This window comes from Nothobranchius furzeri, chromosome 1, assembly GCF_043380555.1.
Source record: "Nothobranchius furzeri strain GRZ-AD chromosome 1, NfurGRZ-RIMD1, whole genome shotgun sequence".
Classification (NCBI taxonomy): Eukaryota; Metazoa; Chordata; class Actinopteri; order Cyprinodontiformes; family Nothobranchiidae; genus Nothobranchius; species Nothobranchius furzeri.
The window spans coordinates 50,363,658-50,379,714 of NC_091741.1; the positions used below are offsets into that span (position 1 = coordinate 50,363,658).

Sequence of the window (16,057 nt, forward strand, 5' to 3'; positions counted from 1 at the left end):
ACGGCGCAACACTGACAGTTGTAGGCAGAATATTTGAATTTTAACCAAGATGCACTGAGCTGCCAAATTACTGTCTACACGTGTCTGTAGCATGGTTAGACACTCCTTTATATAGTTTATCAGCAAAAAAAATGTGATTTGGGGGTGACTAGCTCTTTAATTCAAACAAACAGTAGATTACAAACATTAGCTAGATGACAACTCATGGATTCAATCAGTTTTGATTTAAAATTTGAGAAGTGTGAACAATGACTGGTAAATATTACAAGTGTGAGAAGATAAACAACTTTTAATTATCATCCTTCTCTTTCTTTTCCTGCTTTGTTTTGATTTTGGGAAATTGGTTCCATGTTGAGTGCAACAACGTCGGGACGCCGTCTGTTAACATGACCTTAATGAATGTATCCAAAGAGCTTGTTGTTGTGCTGTGAGGCGCTGTAGGCATTAGTCTGTGTCTGCACACTCAAGTATGACCAATTAGCAAGACACGGATTTGTGTGCAGCGTCATCTTTATCAGGACACACACACGCACGCACACACACACACACACACACACACACACACACACACACACACACACACACACACACACACACACACACACACACACACACACACACACACACACACACACACCTACCTGTGCTGTAGCCCTGTGTAGAGCTTGTTGTGGTCCATCACCATCAGGTCTTTCTCTCTCAGCTCCTGCTGGATGCGCTCGTTCAGATGCTGTGGGGAGATTATGCAGAAAAAAAAAATTCCACCATCATCACATCTGTTTTGTCTGCACTTGCAGGTGTTGTCTGACATTTTGACTAAATAAACAAAAGCAAGCAATGCAGAGATCATGTTTATTTAAATGCATGTTTGTGTGATAGTGCCTTGGTCCTGAGCAGTCTATGGTGCTTCTGGCTCCTCTCCTCGGTTCTGATCTGTCTCAGACATCTGAGGTTGTGGAGCTCTTCTCTGAGGCGGTTCGACTCCCCGAGCAGCTCCTGAACCATCCCGTACTGCTGCTTCTTCTGGCTTTCCTCTTCAGCCAGAGCAAGCTGATGGGGGGAACACATTTCTCCAGTAAAAACTCATGAAAACTTGGGTGAAACTGAAAAGTTCTTGACAGCAGGAAAACAGATAAGTCAATCAATACGAGGGATGAAGATGACTGCTGAGAGTTCTCCATGAGAGAATTTTAGTTTTCTAATGGGAGAAACATAATAAACCATGAAAGAATATCTTTTAAATTTTTAATAAATACTGTATCTATTCTGGAAAGCTAAACAGACAAAGTGATGTAACAAACGAATCAAGGCTTGTATGTTAAAAACACAAAACCCGGTAGAAACTGCTTTAGGCTATCACAGCTTTAGCCACATACCCCCACCTGTTTTTCAAAGCTGGCTTTGAGAGCATCCACCTCTTTCTGAAGCTCCAACCTTTGCTGAATACCGGTCTCCCGTTTGGGAACAGCATCTAACTGAATATTCAGAGTAGAGAAAAAAATTGTTCAAATTTTCATCTCAAGATGAGATCTTTCCTCTGCAACCGTGCAGGAAAACACCTTGACTTCTCACTACTCACTAGCTTTGTGTCGTGAACAGCAAATATAAAACTCGGGGTTCCTTTCAGAAAGAATGCAACAATACCAATTGTATGAGTGAAGCACTTAATAAAGCATAATGTATAATAAATTCAGACCACAATTCTATGGAAATATTAAAGCCATTAATCACATCCGTTAGAATGAGATGCCTTTCTGTGGTAAAACCCACGAACTCCTCTAAACAGCTGTCACAGCCACATTTATTATGAGCAGCTAGTCATTTGGGACTAATTATTGACAATTAAATGGAGTGAATCACATTGTACAATAGCTTAGTTGTCACAGTTGTGTGAAACTGAGACTTTCCTAATGCGTCACGTTGATTTCCTGTCACCTTTTTTTTTTGTGCCGTTGAGAGACGTGCTGACGCATTTCCAAATAGTTTTGATCTTCCCTTTAATTTTGCATTCTAGTCAAAAAACTGTGAAAATAAACTGCAAAACAACAGGAAGATAAAGGAGTTTTAAAGCCCTGAGGGTGTAGTACAGATACCTGTGGCCAGATCTGGAAAATCTTTTCTCAAAGTAAAACAAAAATCATTATACAAATGACAGAATGTGCTGCAAATGCTTCCTATTAGAGGTTTACGGGTCAACTCTGAATATTTTAAGCTTTAATTAGAAGTGAAGCATTTACACATATATTAAATTAAAACATCAGGACCAACTGCTTTAAAATAAAGTTAAAACACCTGTGCTTGCAGCTCTTTGTAGACGGCCTGTGTGTGTGTCAGCTGCTCAGAAGCCACGGCCAGAGCCTGCTCCATCCTGGTGAGGGCTTGCGTCTGCCTGAGGAGAAACAAACAAGAGAGTCTTTAAAATATTTATAATGCTCATCATCTTCACATTTCTACCAGAGTCATCCATTGTTGTTTAGGGTTTCCTGCCAAGTTTAAACGAGGCAAAAAATGTAGCAATGCACAAGCAAAGACATGGAAGAGTAGGGCTGCAATCTGGCAAACTTTATGGAAAAATGCTGTTTTCTGTGCATATTAGGAACCAGCTGTAGCTCTCAGAAGAGCAGGTCTACTCAAATCCACCGCACGTCAGAAAATTTTATAGAAAAAAGGAATTTTGGCCCATTTTTTTACGATTCTTTGAAAAGGTTATCTCACTGACTGCGGACTGCTTCTCGAACAGACTTTGTTTAGAGAAGCAGCTTTTTCCCCCTCAGGACTACGACAAGCTAGTCCATGTGCAGCCAAGACCAAACTGCAATGTTACCATATCCAAACAAACAACAACAAATAACTAAATGAAGTGGTTCATACAGCTGTATTTCCTAAAGGTTTAATCTGCTGTTAATTTCACTTTATACATTTATTTTTTAAAGAAGTCAGTTTTACATTCTTAAAGGTGCAACATGTAAGAATGACATCCTGTGGTCAAATGTGGGTACCGCAGTCCATTATTTTCCACAAAACGTAACTTTGTGACTATACTGTTCCATGAGTTTTATGGCTGCTGCTGGTTATGGATCCGTGCCAGAAGATTTTAGAGGACAACCGAAGACAAGTTATACACAGTAAGTTGACAAGTGGGTGAATACATTGCTATTTCTGGTGTTAGCCCCCTTGCTGGTGTTTTATGGTGGGGAGCACTTACTACACTTATTACGGTAGTATGCCTCCAACATTAGAGGAAGGGTGGTTGTCTTCCTTCTTACTGTTGTAGTTCTGAATGACTAATTTTGATGACTAATAACTAAAATATTTATTAAATATCAGAATGGCAACTGGATGTAGCACTTTGGTGCAAAGGTCGAGTCTGGCAGGAATTTCTTATGAAGTAATATTTGCACAAACTGCTAAAAAATAGGAGTTGTTTAGGCTCCTTTGGCTGTGGTTTGGCATCCACAGATGCAGACATGTGCTCTTCCATTATGATATTTTATTCTGTTTATCCAATATAATGTTTCATTAGAGAAACTCAGCCTCAGTTAAAAATATTTTTTTCTAATTAATACAATTTAGGAAAATGTTTTCCAATTTATTTTATATTTTTGTTTAAGTTTAAATAAAAATAAGAACTGAAGAAAGGTTCAGGTCTCATGAGGTTGTTGCAGGAATACGCTTTGGTCTCAGTTAGCTTATCAGTCCTGAAGGATGTGCAATACTTTACTTAGCTCAGTCAGATTTATAACACTCAAAACAATTATACCTTCGACACAGAAACACATTTAGAAATGGAGGAAATTTTCCCCTCAGCATTTAGCACAGCTCAAATGTAACAACTACTTTGTTTGGAGAAGAACTGAATACAATGTGTGGAAAAGTGGGAGAGATGGCGAGTCAGACTTCCTTTAGTACCTGCTTTTCTCCCTGAGCAGCACAGATCGCCTCTCGTACAGGTGCTTTCTGTCACTCATCAGGTTCTGCAGCTTCATTTCCAAGATACCTCTGGTAAACAAAACCCTACTTTACAGCAGCAGATCCTTTACTTCTTATAAATATAAAATAAGGCACTTTTAGTCTTCTTGAGTGAAGTCGCCACCTGTTTCCCAGGAGTTCAGCCATCTCCTCTTTGCTGACCTCCTGCTCCATCAGTAGCCGTCTCTGCTCCTTCAAGCAAACCTCTGTTTGGGCCTTCAGACCCTCCAGCTCCTGAATCGCCTCCTCCCGCATCATCCTCAGGGACTGGTTACGCTCATCCACCACCTTCACCTCATGCTCCGTCTCTGATCCCTCCAGATTTAATGACTCCATCTTCTTCATGTCAGCTCTGGAATTTATTTTGGGAAATAAAAACACATAAAACTCATGAACAGTTATTAGGATTTGCTGCATCTTTTGCATGAACTCACTGAATCTTTCAGCTTTTTGAATTTCTAATTAGCCTGTGCTCGTATTGCTCGTACAGGCGGTTTCCTCACATGACTTGAAAACCAAACATCAAAGTTTAAATAAACATAAAAAAGATGAACTGCTTTGATGCTACATGTTAACCATGCTACAGCAGCACTCCTTTTCAAAAATTAATGATTAAAATCTGGAGCTGGTGGTTGAAGTTACTCTTTAAAGCAGCTCTGGTGATTTTTTAAGCATGTTTTGCTGCCATTTATCACATTTAAGCCTCTGGTGAATGGCCATGGACCACTTGCTTCATGCTGCTGGATCTACATTGAGTTGAGTTAGCTGTACTCACTCCCACTCGGAGCGTTTCCTCTCCATCTCCTTTAATATTTGGCTGTTTATCCCGATAATTCCAGCTTTTTCAGCCTTGTAACAACAATGCAGTCAAATAAAACACAACATGAGAAAAAGCAGATGAAAAGGTTATTAATTAATGAAGTACTTGTAGTTTCTCACTCTCTGTCTCTGTCTCTCTCTCTCTCTCTCTCTCACTCACACACACACACACACACACACACACACACACACACACACACACACACACACACACACACACACACACACACACACACACACACACACACACACACACACACACACACACACCTCTTTGAGTGCGATGATCTTCTTCATTTCTTCCAGCTCATCGTGTTTCAGTACCAACATTTCATGTGTTTCAACGTCCTCCGACAGGTTTCTGAACGCATGATGAGAATTTAAGTAAATGAACCATATTTTAAACAGCTGTGGTGATTCTTATCAAACAGGCGCCATTTGAAGACACAAACATAGAAAAAAAAACGCCAACTGAGTAAAGTTATGTTTAAAAAACATTTAAAAATTTACATACAAAGGACAGCAAATAAACAGATAAACAACAAAAAGAACATAAAAACAAAAAGAAGAAAACTGGTAAATTAAAATGAAATCTGTTTAGTTTAATCTGGTTATATAACTGTATATGAATTTTTTTTGTTTACTAAATTAATAATAATTGTAGAAGGAAAACTTAATGTTTATAAATATATATTGGTGCTAATTTGGTTCAACTTCATTTAAATTAGATGGAATGACATGTCAATAAATTCATAGATTCATTAATTAAATCAAATATGAATGTATAAGTACTCGGTCATAAAGCAAGACATGGAGAAGAATACAACAAAATATGTCCATTCGTAATTAAAATAAAACTATAACAATCCAACTCAGAATTTAGTTTTTGATCAAATAGAACAAGAAACAGATTAATGGGAGGAGTATATATACAAATATTAATCTACAGAAATCAGTGTGGATTAAAAATTAAATAGAATGATAAAATAAATTAGATGATAGGCTTATTCCATTTTTATTCCAGTTGCCGACTCATCACAGGGCAACAGAAATATGAAAATGCAAACTCGTGTTTGATTTAATCACCTAACAGGCCTTGTTAGAGTTAGCATCTGAATAAGCCCCCTCAAGCTCAGGAAAGATAAAAATGCATCTCTAATCTACATCTTCAAGATGCATTACCTGACATCCAGCTGTCTCAGGGCCACCTCTTTCCTCAGATCCTCACATTCATCCTTTAAGGCCTTTGTGTTGCTTTCCAGCTCCTGGAGGACCCAGAATCACATATCAACAGAGTCCAGTTAGGGTGATGATGTCGCTGAGCTGAAGCTACAAACCCTTCACAGACTCTAGGTGTAGGATTAGAAACACCATCACTATGTGTGACGGCTGTGTCTAGGAGACACGGATTGATGCAAATTTTAAGCAACTCAACATGCTTGACTCTATTTAGCAGGAATAATTTCCTCCACAGCACCCATAATATTATGAACTTTCCTGAATTAATTAAATGGTTTGGTTTTATGTGCTGATGCAGTGAGTGCAGTTATTTTCTTTTTCAACAAGAAGCAAATTAGTTCTCCGAAACTGTATAGTTTTGGCTCCAATCATGTGTTTAAATATTCACCATGGGCTTTTTCTCCATTTCAAGGCCCCTGGGCCAGTGGAAGTGCCAGACAAACCTTGGCTCACTTGGAATGATCAGAAAATATTTTAACATTTGAAAGGTATCAAAACACCTCCAAATGTTACAGAAGCGAGCTTCTAAATTTATTCCAGTCGTTCCAGTCTCAGAGTATAAATTCTTCAGCAGCGCAGGCAACAGATTTGATAGAGTTTGATGCAATGCTATTGCGATTTACCCAAGGGTCTTGAGTTTATTCATCTCCTTCAAATCAATTTTTTTTCTTCCTTACAGAAAATGGCATGTTTCAATTCCTTTTTCTAGCCAATGTCTCAAAAGTAAGGCGGTGTAGCTTGGTAAGATTTGAAAATGCTCCACAGAAATGTGATGGAATTCTCACAATGTGAAGTAATGCAGGGTTAATACGCCCTGAGGCATCACGACTTCCAGCGGAGGCTGGGAGTTTAATATAATGGGTCCATAAAATGACGTATTTGGTTCCCTTCAATAAAACTTATAGAAAATATCAAACATAGAAAATGTATGCTTGCTTAAATTTTGAAATAAATAAATAAAAGACTTGTCTGAACTAAAATAAGTGTTGGGATTAAGAAAACTCTAAGCAAAGCAAAGAGATAATAGATATACCTCTAGAACATGTTCTGTCTGAAAAACTGCTAACAGAACGTGTTTCATCTGGGTTGAATGGGCTGCAACTTTTAGCAACTAGTTGGATACTCTAATTTGTTGTAGTACTGTCACTCAAAGGTTATGTGCTTTTGCTGGGAAAAGAAGCGTGACAAATGAGGGATGTGAACTATACAAATACAATTATGGCAACTTTTCCCGGTAGAGAACTTATTCACACCCCAAAAAAATGTATTTATATGAAAACGAAAATCCCCTTAAGACGTAGCATCTCATTTTTGAAGGGGGTCTAAAATAAAAGTTACAAAACCAGCACATACAAGTAAGTTAAAAACAGCAACACAAAAGCATACTAAAAATCGGTGAATGTGGACGTGTGACGCTTGAATCTTCCGGATGTAGGGACAGTTGTTCTCCCACCAAGTTAGCCACAGTTCGCTACTTCTTTGTTGCCCCAGATATCACTAAGGACTCATTTGAGGGCACTTATGTCCAAAAATATTTTGAACATGTTCCATGCAAGAGCAAAGCCTTGCAATTCATGCAAGGAAACCAAGAACTCCAGCGAGACCATTTAAGAACTTCTTTAAAATACAGCTTGCTAATTTGTTGCAGCTCAGTGAATCTTTAACGACCATTTCAACCAAGACCGTTTTAGACGTGACAATAGGTTTTAAAACTTTAAACGATGGAGACGGTGGCAGAGAACTTTATTGCCCGCCTCGTAACTGGAGGGTTCCTCAGGCGAGACACTCTACTCTCCTTGCCTGCTGGCGGTCAGAGGGACCAGAGGTGTTCGGCAGCCAGCTGTGGCTCATTGAATTGTAGCTCATCACTACCAGCATGTGAATGGATGAGTGCATGAGGGAATGACTGATTGTGTTGCGAAGCATCTTGGGGGGTTATAGAACCCTGAAAGATGATATGTCAAGTACAGGCCATTTACCATAAAAATATTTAACTTAAATGTTGAGCAAAATGACATAAAATCTTATTACATTTTAAAGGAAAACATCCAGTCTTCATTTGTATGTATGAAACCTGGCTGCAGGCTTTTATGTAAAGCTTACACATAACATTTTTTAGTCAGGTATGACAGCGATAATTCATGCAACTCACGCTACCCGAAATGTGCAAGAATAACTTACAGCAGGTTTGGTTTTAACATCTTTTTCCAGACATTGCTTTTCCTCCCAGAGACTGCACGTGTGAGGCAATATACAAAAGAAAAAAAAACATCAGAGAGAGAAATAAATGACAAGTTTCAGTTCCAGATTCAAGGGAAAGAGGAATGCACTGAAACAAAAGTGAATCAACATTTTGGGAATCTGACTAAGTTAAAAAGCCCACTGGAGAAGAAAAGAAGCAGAAGTCTATTTTATGTGGCGTCCTGTTAGACACACTGGTAGCATACAAATGCACCAGCACACTGGCTTCGTCTTACGTAAGCACATAAATCTCGGGTTCCACCACACAGTACGAATGTGCATTTGAGATCATAATTCCTGTGAATTTTTCATTTCCCTGCGGCAGATGCTTTTTGAGCAGTCGATTAGAGTTTGTATGAAATAATTTCAAGTCAGCTATGTCATTATGAAAAACCTTACAACAGCACATACTGTATGGTAGCACATTTCACAAAGCAAATGATATTAATCTTCCTGACAACTTGATATATTGGATATTAACTGATACCGAGAAAAACTGCTTGAATGCTGGATCAAGGAGAAAAAATGTGCTGAATTCCTGCGCACGTTTGGCTAAAGATAAAGAAAGCGACAGTTTTTAAAAGAGCTAATTTTCATGCTGAGTATCTGCAGGCTGATGGCCATGTGGAAAACAGGCGAGAAAGGAAAACAAACCGTGGAGAATTGAAAAATAAATAAATAAAAGTAGGGGAGAGAGAGAATAGATTCTGCTAGAGGGGATGGAGGAAGGAGTGGAAGGAGAAACTGAGGCAGTGAGAGAATAAAGCTCACTCGCAAAAAGATACCATAAATAACATGCACACTCAGTGTGTTACACTGTAGATTACTGCATCCGCGGAGAACATCCTGTGAGTGGTTTTTATTTAATCTTTCAGTTACTGCTGGGCCAACAACTCTGTGAATCAGCAGTAAAACCCTCTATACTACAGATCATAATGCTTTTTTTCTTTTTTTTTTTTACATATAGAGGAGACTTTATGTTTAATAAAGTGTGTTTAATATGAAACACCACAAAAATCAAACATAGATATGATAAAAGAAAATTGGATTATTTTACTAGAACTATAGGTTTGTTTTGGTCATGTGTTTGTTAGCAAAATATCTCACATCATATCATGTGAGAAACTTAAATAAATCTTACAGAATGATTCCCCTGGATGGACATGCAAATGGCCGTCACAAGTAATCAAAAGCAGCTAAATCTCAGTTTTTGTTATTTACTGTCCTGTCATGTCTTATTGTGTCTTGTGTTTGCGCATTGGGACAGCAAGAGAGGTAATTTCAACTCCTTTGTCTAGTGCAGGTGAAGAAATAGACAATAAAAGCTTTCTTATTTCTATCTCAATTTTACAGAAAGATCAGGAAGGTTTTTGCCATTAATTCAACAAATTGCCACCATAGCAAAGTATCTGCTGAGAGATTTTAAACTCTAGGGAAGTAACCACCGCACAGTTTTGAAGCCAAGCCAAATCAAGATGGCCGCCACAGCCAAATGACAATGGAAAATACAAAAAAGAAAAAAAAAGTAAACAAGTCAATTTTACAGACAATTAACTAAAAGTTGGTGTTGCGGTACATTGTATACACTTTTTGTAACATCTCAGATTGCAGTTTGAACATTTCCTGTCAAAGCCAACCCTGTTTGGTGGCCTCGTTTCCCATGAACCACTGGACAGAACATTCTGAAAGGTTTTTGAATGTATATCAACAACTGGATAACGTTACGAGTCAACCACATCAAAGATGGTGGCCACAGAAAATCAACTTTGGAAAACATGAAACTAGTTGAAACTCAATCAGTTTGAGATAATGAGGACAAAAGTGGACACGTAAAAGGAGAAAAGTCTTTCTCAAGTCGTATTGTCATCTAAAAAAATCAAGCTATTTCCAATATTGGGCCAAATATATAGCTTACAAGTCTACGCAAACCATAGAAGTCGCAAAAGATTTTGCTCTGCAGGTTGGCCTAGCCACGCTACATTGTAGCTTCAGCGTTAGCTCAACTAAGCGTTGGCCTGGCCAGTCACAGAGCTCTGTGTTTGCAGAGAGCCATTAGCACCATTAAGGCTGATTTTAATTATGATGACATTTGGACTTGGGCTTTTCTTTAAGACATGAGCAGATAGAGGTACTTCTTCTTTGATGGTTTATGGCAGACTGTCCGTTGAATGATTTATGTCGCTATGATTTTGTTATATTGTCCTTTTTGGTCCTAGTGCTGTCCAACTGTGTGCAGAGACAATGGTAGATCTTGTCCTGAGTCTAATGGTTGTGGCCAGACTATGTATTTACATATGGTATATAAGATGGCTTACCAAACAAGTATTTCTCTGATAATTCTCAACAAAAATTTAGCACAATATAGCATTAAACTTGGCCTTTAACTTATACAGCAATAATGTGTATGACAATAATAAATCTATTATGATATGAATTATTATTCAATCCTCCCCTTTACCCTCTTTTGTGGAATCTCCCCCTTCTTTCACACCATATTGGACCATTTCTCATTTATCCTTTTTAAAGACGCGTTGGGCTGAATGGAATGCAGGAATGTTACACACACTGACTGATAAATGATTGTCCAACATTTTTCCATACAACGTGAGGTCATGAGTATGTTACGCTGTTTTCAAGAGCCATAAGTCAAAATATTTGTCAAAATATTCAGGGAACCACCGGGGTGTGTTATCGTGTTTCCTAGAGATGTTCCAGCAACCTCCCTTTGGCACTTGACTCAGTGACGTTTGTGTATAGAGAACGTGTGTGCATGTGTGTGTGTGTGTGCGGGGGGGGGGGGGGGTAAACAGAGTTTGTTCTTTCCTGTTACAGTGGACGTGTTTGACCTTCTGGACGAGTGGATTTGAGTGAGTTGGAAGAGGGTTACAAAATGGAAACCTGCAGAAGAGGAGAGGAAGTTTTTATGAGGTGAGACTAAAGAAGAACATCCTTTAGGCATACATTTTTTGAGCATTATTGTTTTTGTTTTCAGGAATAAACTCCTGTCAGCCAAGTGAGGCGCAAACAGCATTGGTGTTTATGTCTGTAATTCTTTCACCTTCACCTCAGTCCAAAGTCAATAAAAAGATGCTGCCTCATGGAGCTATTTGGTCCCCAGTTACAGCTGTGCATGTGTGTGTGTGTGTGTGTGTGTGTGTGTGTGTGTTACTGCACACGTAAGCTTTCCTGTCATAGCAACTTCTCTTTCCAGCACTCCAATTTCACTTCTGTCTTTTGCCCTCGCTCTCTCTCGTCCCTTGTGTTTCTCTCGGTTGTGACACTTTGCATGTTTCCAACTAAAGCATGTGATTAATTCGACTGTAAGGCCGACTGAAACCGTGTGCGCTCACCACTTCAGTTCGTGATGGGTTTCGTACTCTCTCTCCTCAGCAGCTTTCAGCTGGTTGTAAGCCTGGAGGAGCTGTCGCATCAGCTTGCTGACCTCACTCTCAGGATCCTCGGAGCTGCTCTGCTCCAATCGTTCTACTTCAGACTGAAGCTTCTTCAGCTTAACCCGATGTCTTTTTGCCTCTCCCAAAAGTCGGATCTCTGAATTCTGGGAGCTGTTGGATGAAACAATGGGACTAGGCATTTTATTATTAACTGTTTATCTGTGAGACAGAGAACACCATTCACAGAAATAATATAGGCCAGTGCCAGAGGATTTGTGATGAAATGTCAAACTTAGCAAAAATGTCCTTCACAAGCGCACTTTCAAATATCCAACCCTGTAGAAATGAAATAATTATGGACAAACACATTTTTTAGTAAAGCATCTTACATTACATCTATAAATTTATATCACATTTTATCTCTAATAAAATTATGCGCTGGTTAATTTTATGCATTTACCATAGTTAAAGAGGCCCTTCACTGAGAAGCCTTATTATTTGTGGCAATGATTGAGTTTAACATGCAGGCTGAACATGAAAATAGTCTCCTATACCCATCTCCTGCATTGCCTTCTGACAGAAAATAGGCAGTGAAACTCTAGGATTTGAAAAGCTTGACAGATCTATGCCACACTGTCACTTAACACTCATGACTCTTCCATCTTGGCTCACAATGAGGAAGGCTGTTGTCGGTTTATGTTTATGTTTATTATGTTTATTTATTTGGCAGACGCGTTTATCCAAAGCGACTTACAATCTATAACCTATAGGGCATGTTGTGATCTGTGGGGGAAACCGGAGTACCCTGAGGAAACCCACGCATGCATGGGGAGAACACGCAACTCCACGCAGAAAGGCCGCAGCTGAGTTTTGAACCTGCAACCTTCGTGCTGCGAGGCAACAGTGCTAACCACTGCGCCACCATGCAGCCAGGTTTAGCGTCCAGGTAACAGCAGAGAACGTTTCAACTAGCAGAAGCTGATGGTTAGCATTAGCAACTCCACCACACAGCAGATCTCCTCCAAGCTTGAGTTAATGGTGGGGATAAAACATCAACGTTGCAGAGCAAATAGAATCAGAGTCATGTTGCTGTTATCCATTCCGAAGCAAGATCTCCAAACATCAGGAAATACAACTCCAAATCTTGCTGTGTGAAGCTTTCTCCTCCAGCTGAACTCTCCATTCTCAAACAGGCTCACCAAAACTTTTCTTCCCCAGAGTACGACTTACAAGGCATTCCTTCCTTCTATAGACCACTGCGAATGCGTTCAAAATACCTCTTTCGAATTCTGAATACAGAAGTGGATTATTTGGTTTTTAAAAGTCTTCCATCAGTTGATGACCTCATAAAAACTTTAGAACTCCTTTTGCAATCGTGCTGATGGCTTGATAAATCTGAGAATACATCTTGAATGTTAAAGAACTTATCCTGTTCTGACAGTTTAGGGAGATAAGAGTGGATCTGAGACCCTTACTCCATCACATCAGATTTTGGAGATTTCCTTCCTGTTACTTCCTGCATGACAAACCACATCTGGGTTGGTAGGTGTGTGAATAGTAAATAAAGTGGTTGAATTTTACTGGACTTCTAGGTTTTAAAATCTCTTTTAACATGAGAATTACAGACGCAATGCCCTTTTCCATAGTTGTGCTTTTAACATGATCACAAATTAATCTGATGAGGAGAAAACCTTGTCATGCAGGGTAGTAAATTAAAGTGATAAGAAGGATTTAAGACACATTTTATTATTAATCGTTCAAATGTTGTGTGCTCAGCATCTTAAAAGTCAACTATTAAGTCAATACTTGGTAAGAAAAAACAAAATACCATTTCAAGGTTTGATGGAGTAGTTTGAAGTTGGCTTTCAGTTTTGCTGCAGTCGTCTGGTTAATTTTGTTGAGTGACAACATCTGAAAAACAGAAAACAACCATTTTTAGAAATACCAGAAAGAAGAAAATAGATAACTCAGTCTGTTAAAAAAAGTTATGGGAAATTTAAAACTGCTTACTGATCAATACACAGCAATATTTTGTGACAAATCTTAAAAAAGGAAAACATATTACTTTGGTTCTGAAATTCATTTTCGGAATTTGTTTAAATATTTTCTGTGCTTTTAGTGACCAGCTCATTAACAAACCAGCTTATGTGTAAATAAAAATGATCTAAAGTGTTATCTTTACAGAAGTTATCACAAACTTAGATACATTTATCAAATAAATCAGAAACAAACACCACACCCATCTGCAATTGCTAACTGATCTTAATAAATGCAGACCAAAACCAAAAAGGTTATAAAGTCATAAACAGCGTACGAATACAGCTGTGTGTGCGTCTGGCAGGGGTTGAAACGGGGGACAGGTGCTGCTCTCTTATCTTCAGAGGCGGGTCTGCAGAGGGACGAGTAATGAGGGATTGCCTCGTCTGTATCGGAGAGGTGCAGGATTTAAGATATCTCTGGTCGGATTGGGAAGCGGGTTCTCCGACAGCACACCAACACGCACGCGGGATGATATCTCGTCCCCATTTCAAACGGCAGGGACAGATTATTGTGTTCACAGATTCACCCCAATATATTGTTTGTCATCGTAAGCCGTGCTCCAAGGTCTAAAAAAGGACAGAGATATGAAAACGGTGAATGATGTGGATCGTTAAAATGATTTGTTCTAATAGTTTTAAGCTCCGTCATCTGAGGTCAAACTAGTGTGATGAAAAACTGTGAGCAGCATCTGAAAATGTGACGTTCTGCCCTAAAACCAGCACCTGAATTGGACTTTTACCAAGAACAAAAATGATAATTGGAGGTAATCAGGATTTTGTGACTGCGTTCAGGTGATATGAGAGGTGGAACAAACATTCTGGCTGTACTCTGGACATTTATCAGTGAGGAGCAGCCTGAGGCCGTTTCTGCTGCCAGCACTTATCTGCAGCTGGAAGGTTTTATGAGGCGGCTGCACGAGGCTCACGTGTGGCAAACTCCTTCTAAAGCGAGGCGGGAACAATTACTAAAAGATATTAATGCAGGCACTTGAACGCACCAGTCCATCCTCTCCTGCATGCTCTCCAGCAAGCGTTATACCTCCTGCACTAGGCCCTCCGCAGCACATATATGTGAGCATTAATACTCCGTACCCTCAGGGGGAAACATAATGACAATGGCTGCGAGGCAGACTCCTGCATTCCGCTGCCTGGTGAAGAGAGACACCAGCTTTGTGTTTTTACATTCGTGTCCTTCTCACTGTTTGAATTGGAGGAGAGCCCACAGCCAGATGGAACTGCTTTGTTCGGGGAAGTTTTGTGCTGTAAAGAAGGATTCTCCTAAGAGGCAGTGGATCATTTATGTTACTAAAACCGTGTCACTTCTTCAAAAACATGATGCATGGGGCATTTTAAAGCTTTTGATTTCATAACTCTGAATCCCGTAACAGACCAAAACATTAGCTTTGTGTCATAAACTCTGTGTCACGCAAATCGAGCTGAGAGCGCTTGATGGAAATTTGGTTTCAGTAGATAATTATTGCCTCACCATCTCTATACGATGAGCTGATTTGTGGTACTTCATTAATTCTAAAACCACTAAAGACTCTCCATTACTGTAGTAAACAAAACAACTTTACAGCCTTATTTTTTAAAGGCTTCATTGTTTGTGATTAGACTGAACTAATCCACAAATCCATTATTGGTGAGGCCACAGCAGTTAAAACGCTTCATCCAATCAGCAGCTGGCGCCTCTGAGCTACAGGGCGAGGCCAGAGTTTTGGTTAACACCACAACGCCTTTGCTGAATGGAGGAAGGTGCTCATTTTAGAAGTTTTCACAAGGATAAATACTCTTTGGTTTAACATTTAAGAGATATTATCGACTGCTTTGGTAAAATTTATAATTTCACGTTTCTTTAGGTGTGGAACACTTGTTTAATTAATACATGTATTTAGTAGGAATTATTGCTATGTAACTAGGGCTGGGCAATGAATAGAAAATGTATCTTTATCGAAATTTCTGACTCTTATCGAGATAAATGTTCCCATGTCAATAAATCTGATAATAAAAAAATGGAAAGATGTGTGTAGGTTGGCAACATTCATGTCCCTTTAAGAAGCTGTACCACCTTGAGTCACGTAAAAATGTGACTTAACGTAATACATGTGACAGCCCCATCTAGTGGACAACTTTTGTTTCTGCGCATACCTGTAGTTATCGTCCATTTATCGTTAACAAAGTGAATCCTCAATATATTGTGATATTGATTTTAGGCCACATCGCCCAGCCCTATTTGTAAGTCATACTTGGAGGAGGTGGTGTCACCACAAAAAAAAGATACATCATTTCCAGGAGCTAGAAATGAGCCACATCACAGCTGAGCTTAAGGCAGAAGGTTTTGGAGTCATACTTCCTGAT

The 16,057-nt window shown here is 39.2% G+C and overlaps 1 protein-coding gene across 1 annotated transcript in view; it reads right to left on the bottom strand.

Moving 5' to 3' along the window:
* ccdc146 (coiled-coil domain containing 146) overlaps positions 1 to 16,057 on the bottom strand; it is an 89,301-nt gene that overhangs the window by 56,239 nt on the left and 17,005 nt on the right. The window contains 12 exon segments of the mRNA XM_015957976.3: positions 642 to 730; positions 883 to 1,050; positions 1,383 to 1,475; positions 2,293 to 2,389; positions 3,910 to 3,999; positions 4,094 to 4,321; positions 4,745 to 4,818; positions 5,059 to 5,149; positions 5,971 to 6,053; positions 8,209 to 8,260; positions 11,619 to 11,831; positions 13,489 to 13,571. Of these exon segments, the coding sequence (XP_015813462.3) occupies positions 642 to 730; positions 883 to 1,050; positions 1,383 to 1,475; positions 2,293 to 2,389; positions 3,910 to 3,999; positions 4,094 to 4,321; positions 4,745 to 4,818; positions 5,059 to 5,149; positions 5,971 to 6,053; positions 8,209 to 8,260; positions 11,619 to 11,831; positions 13,489 to 13,571 (1,361 nt within the window).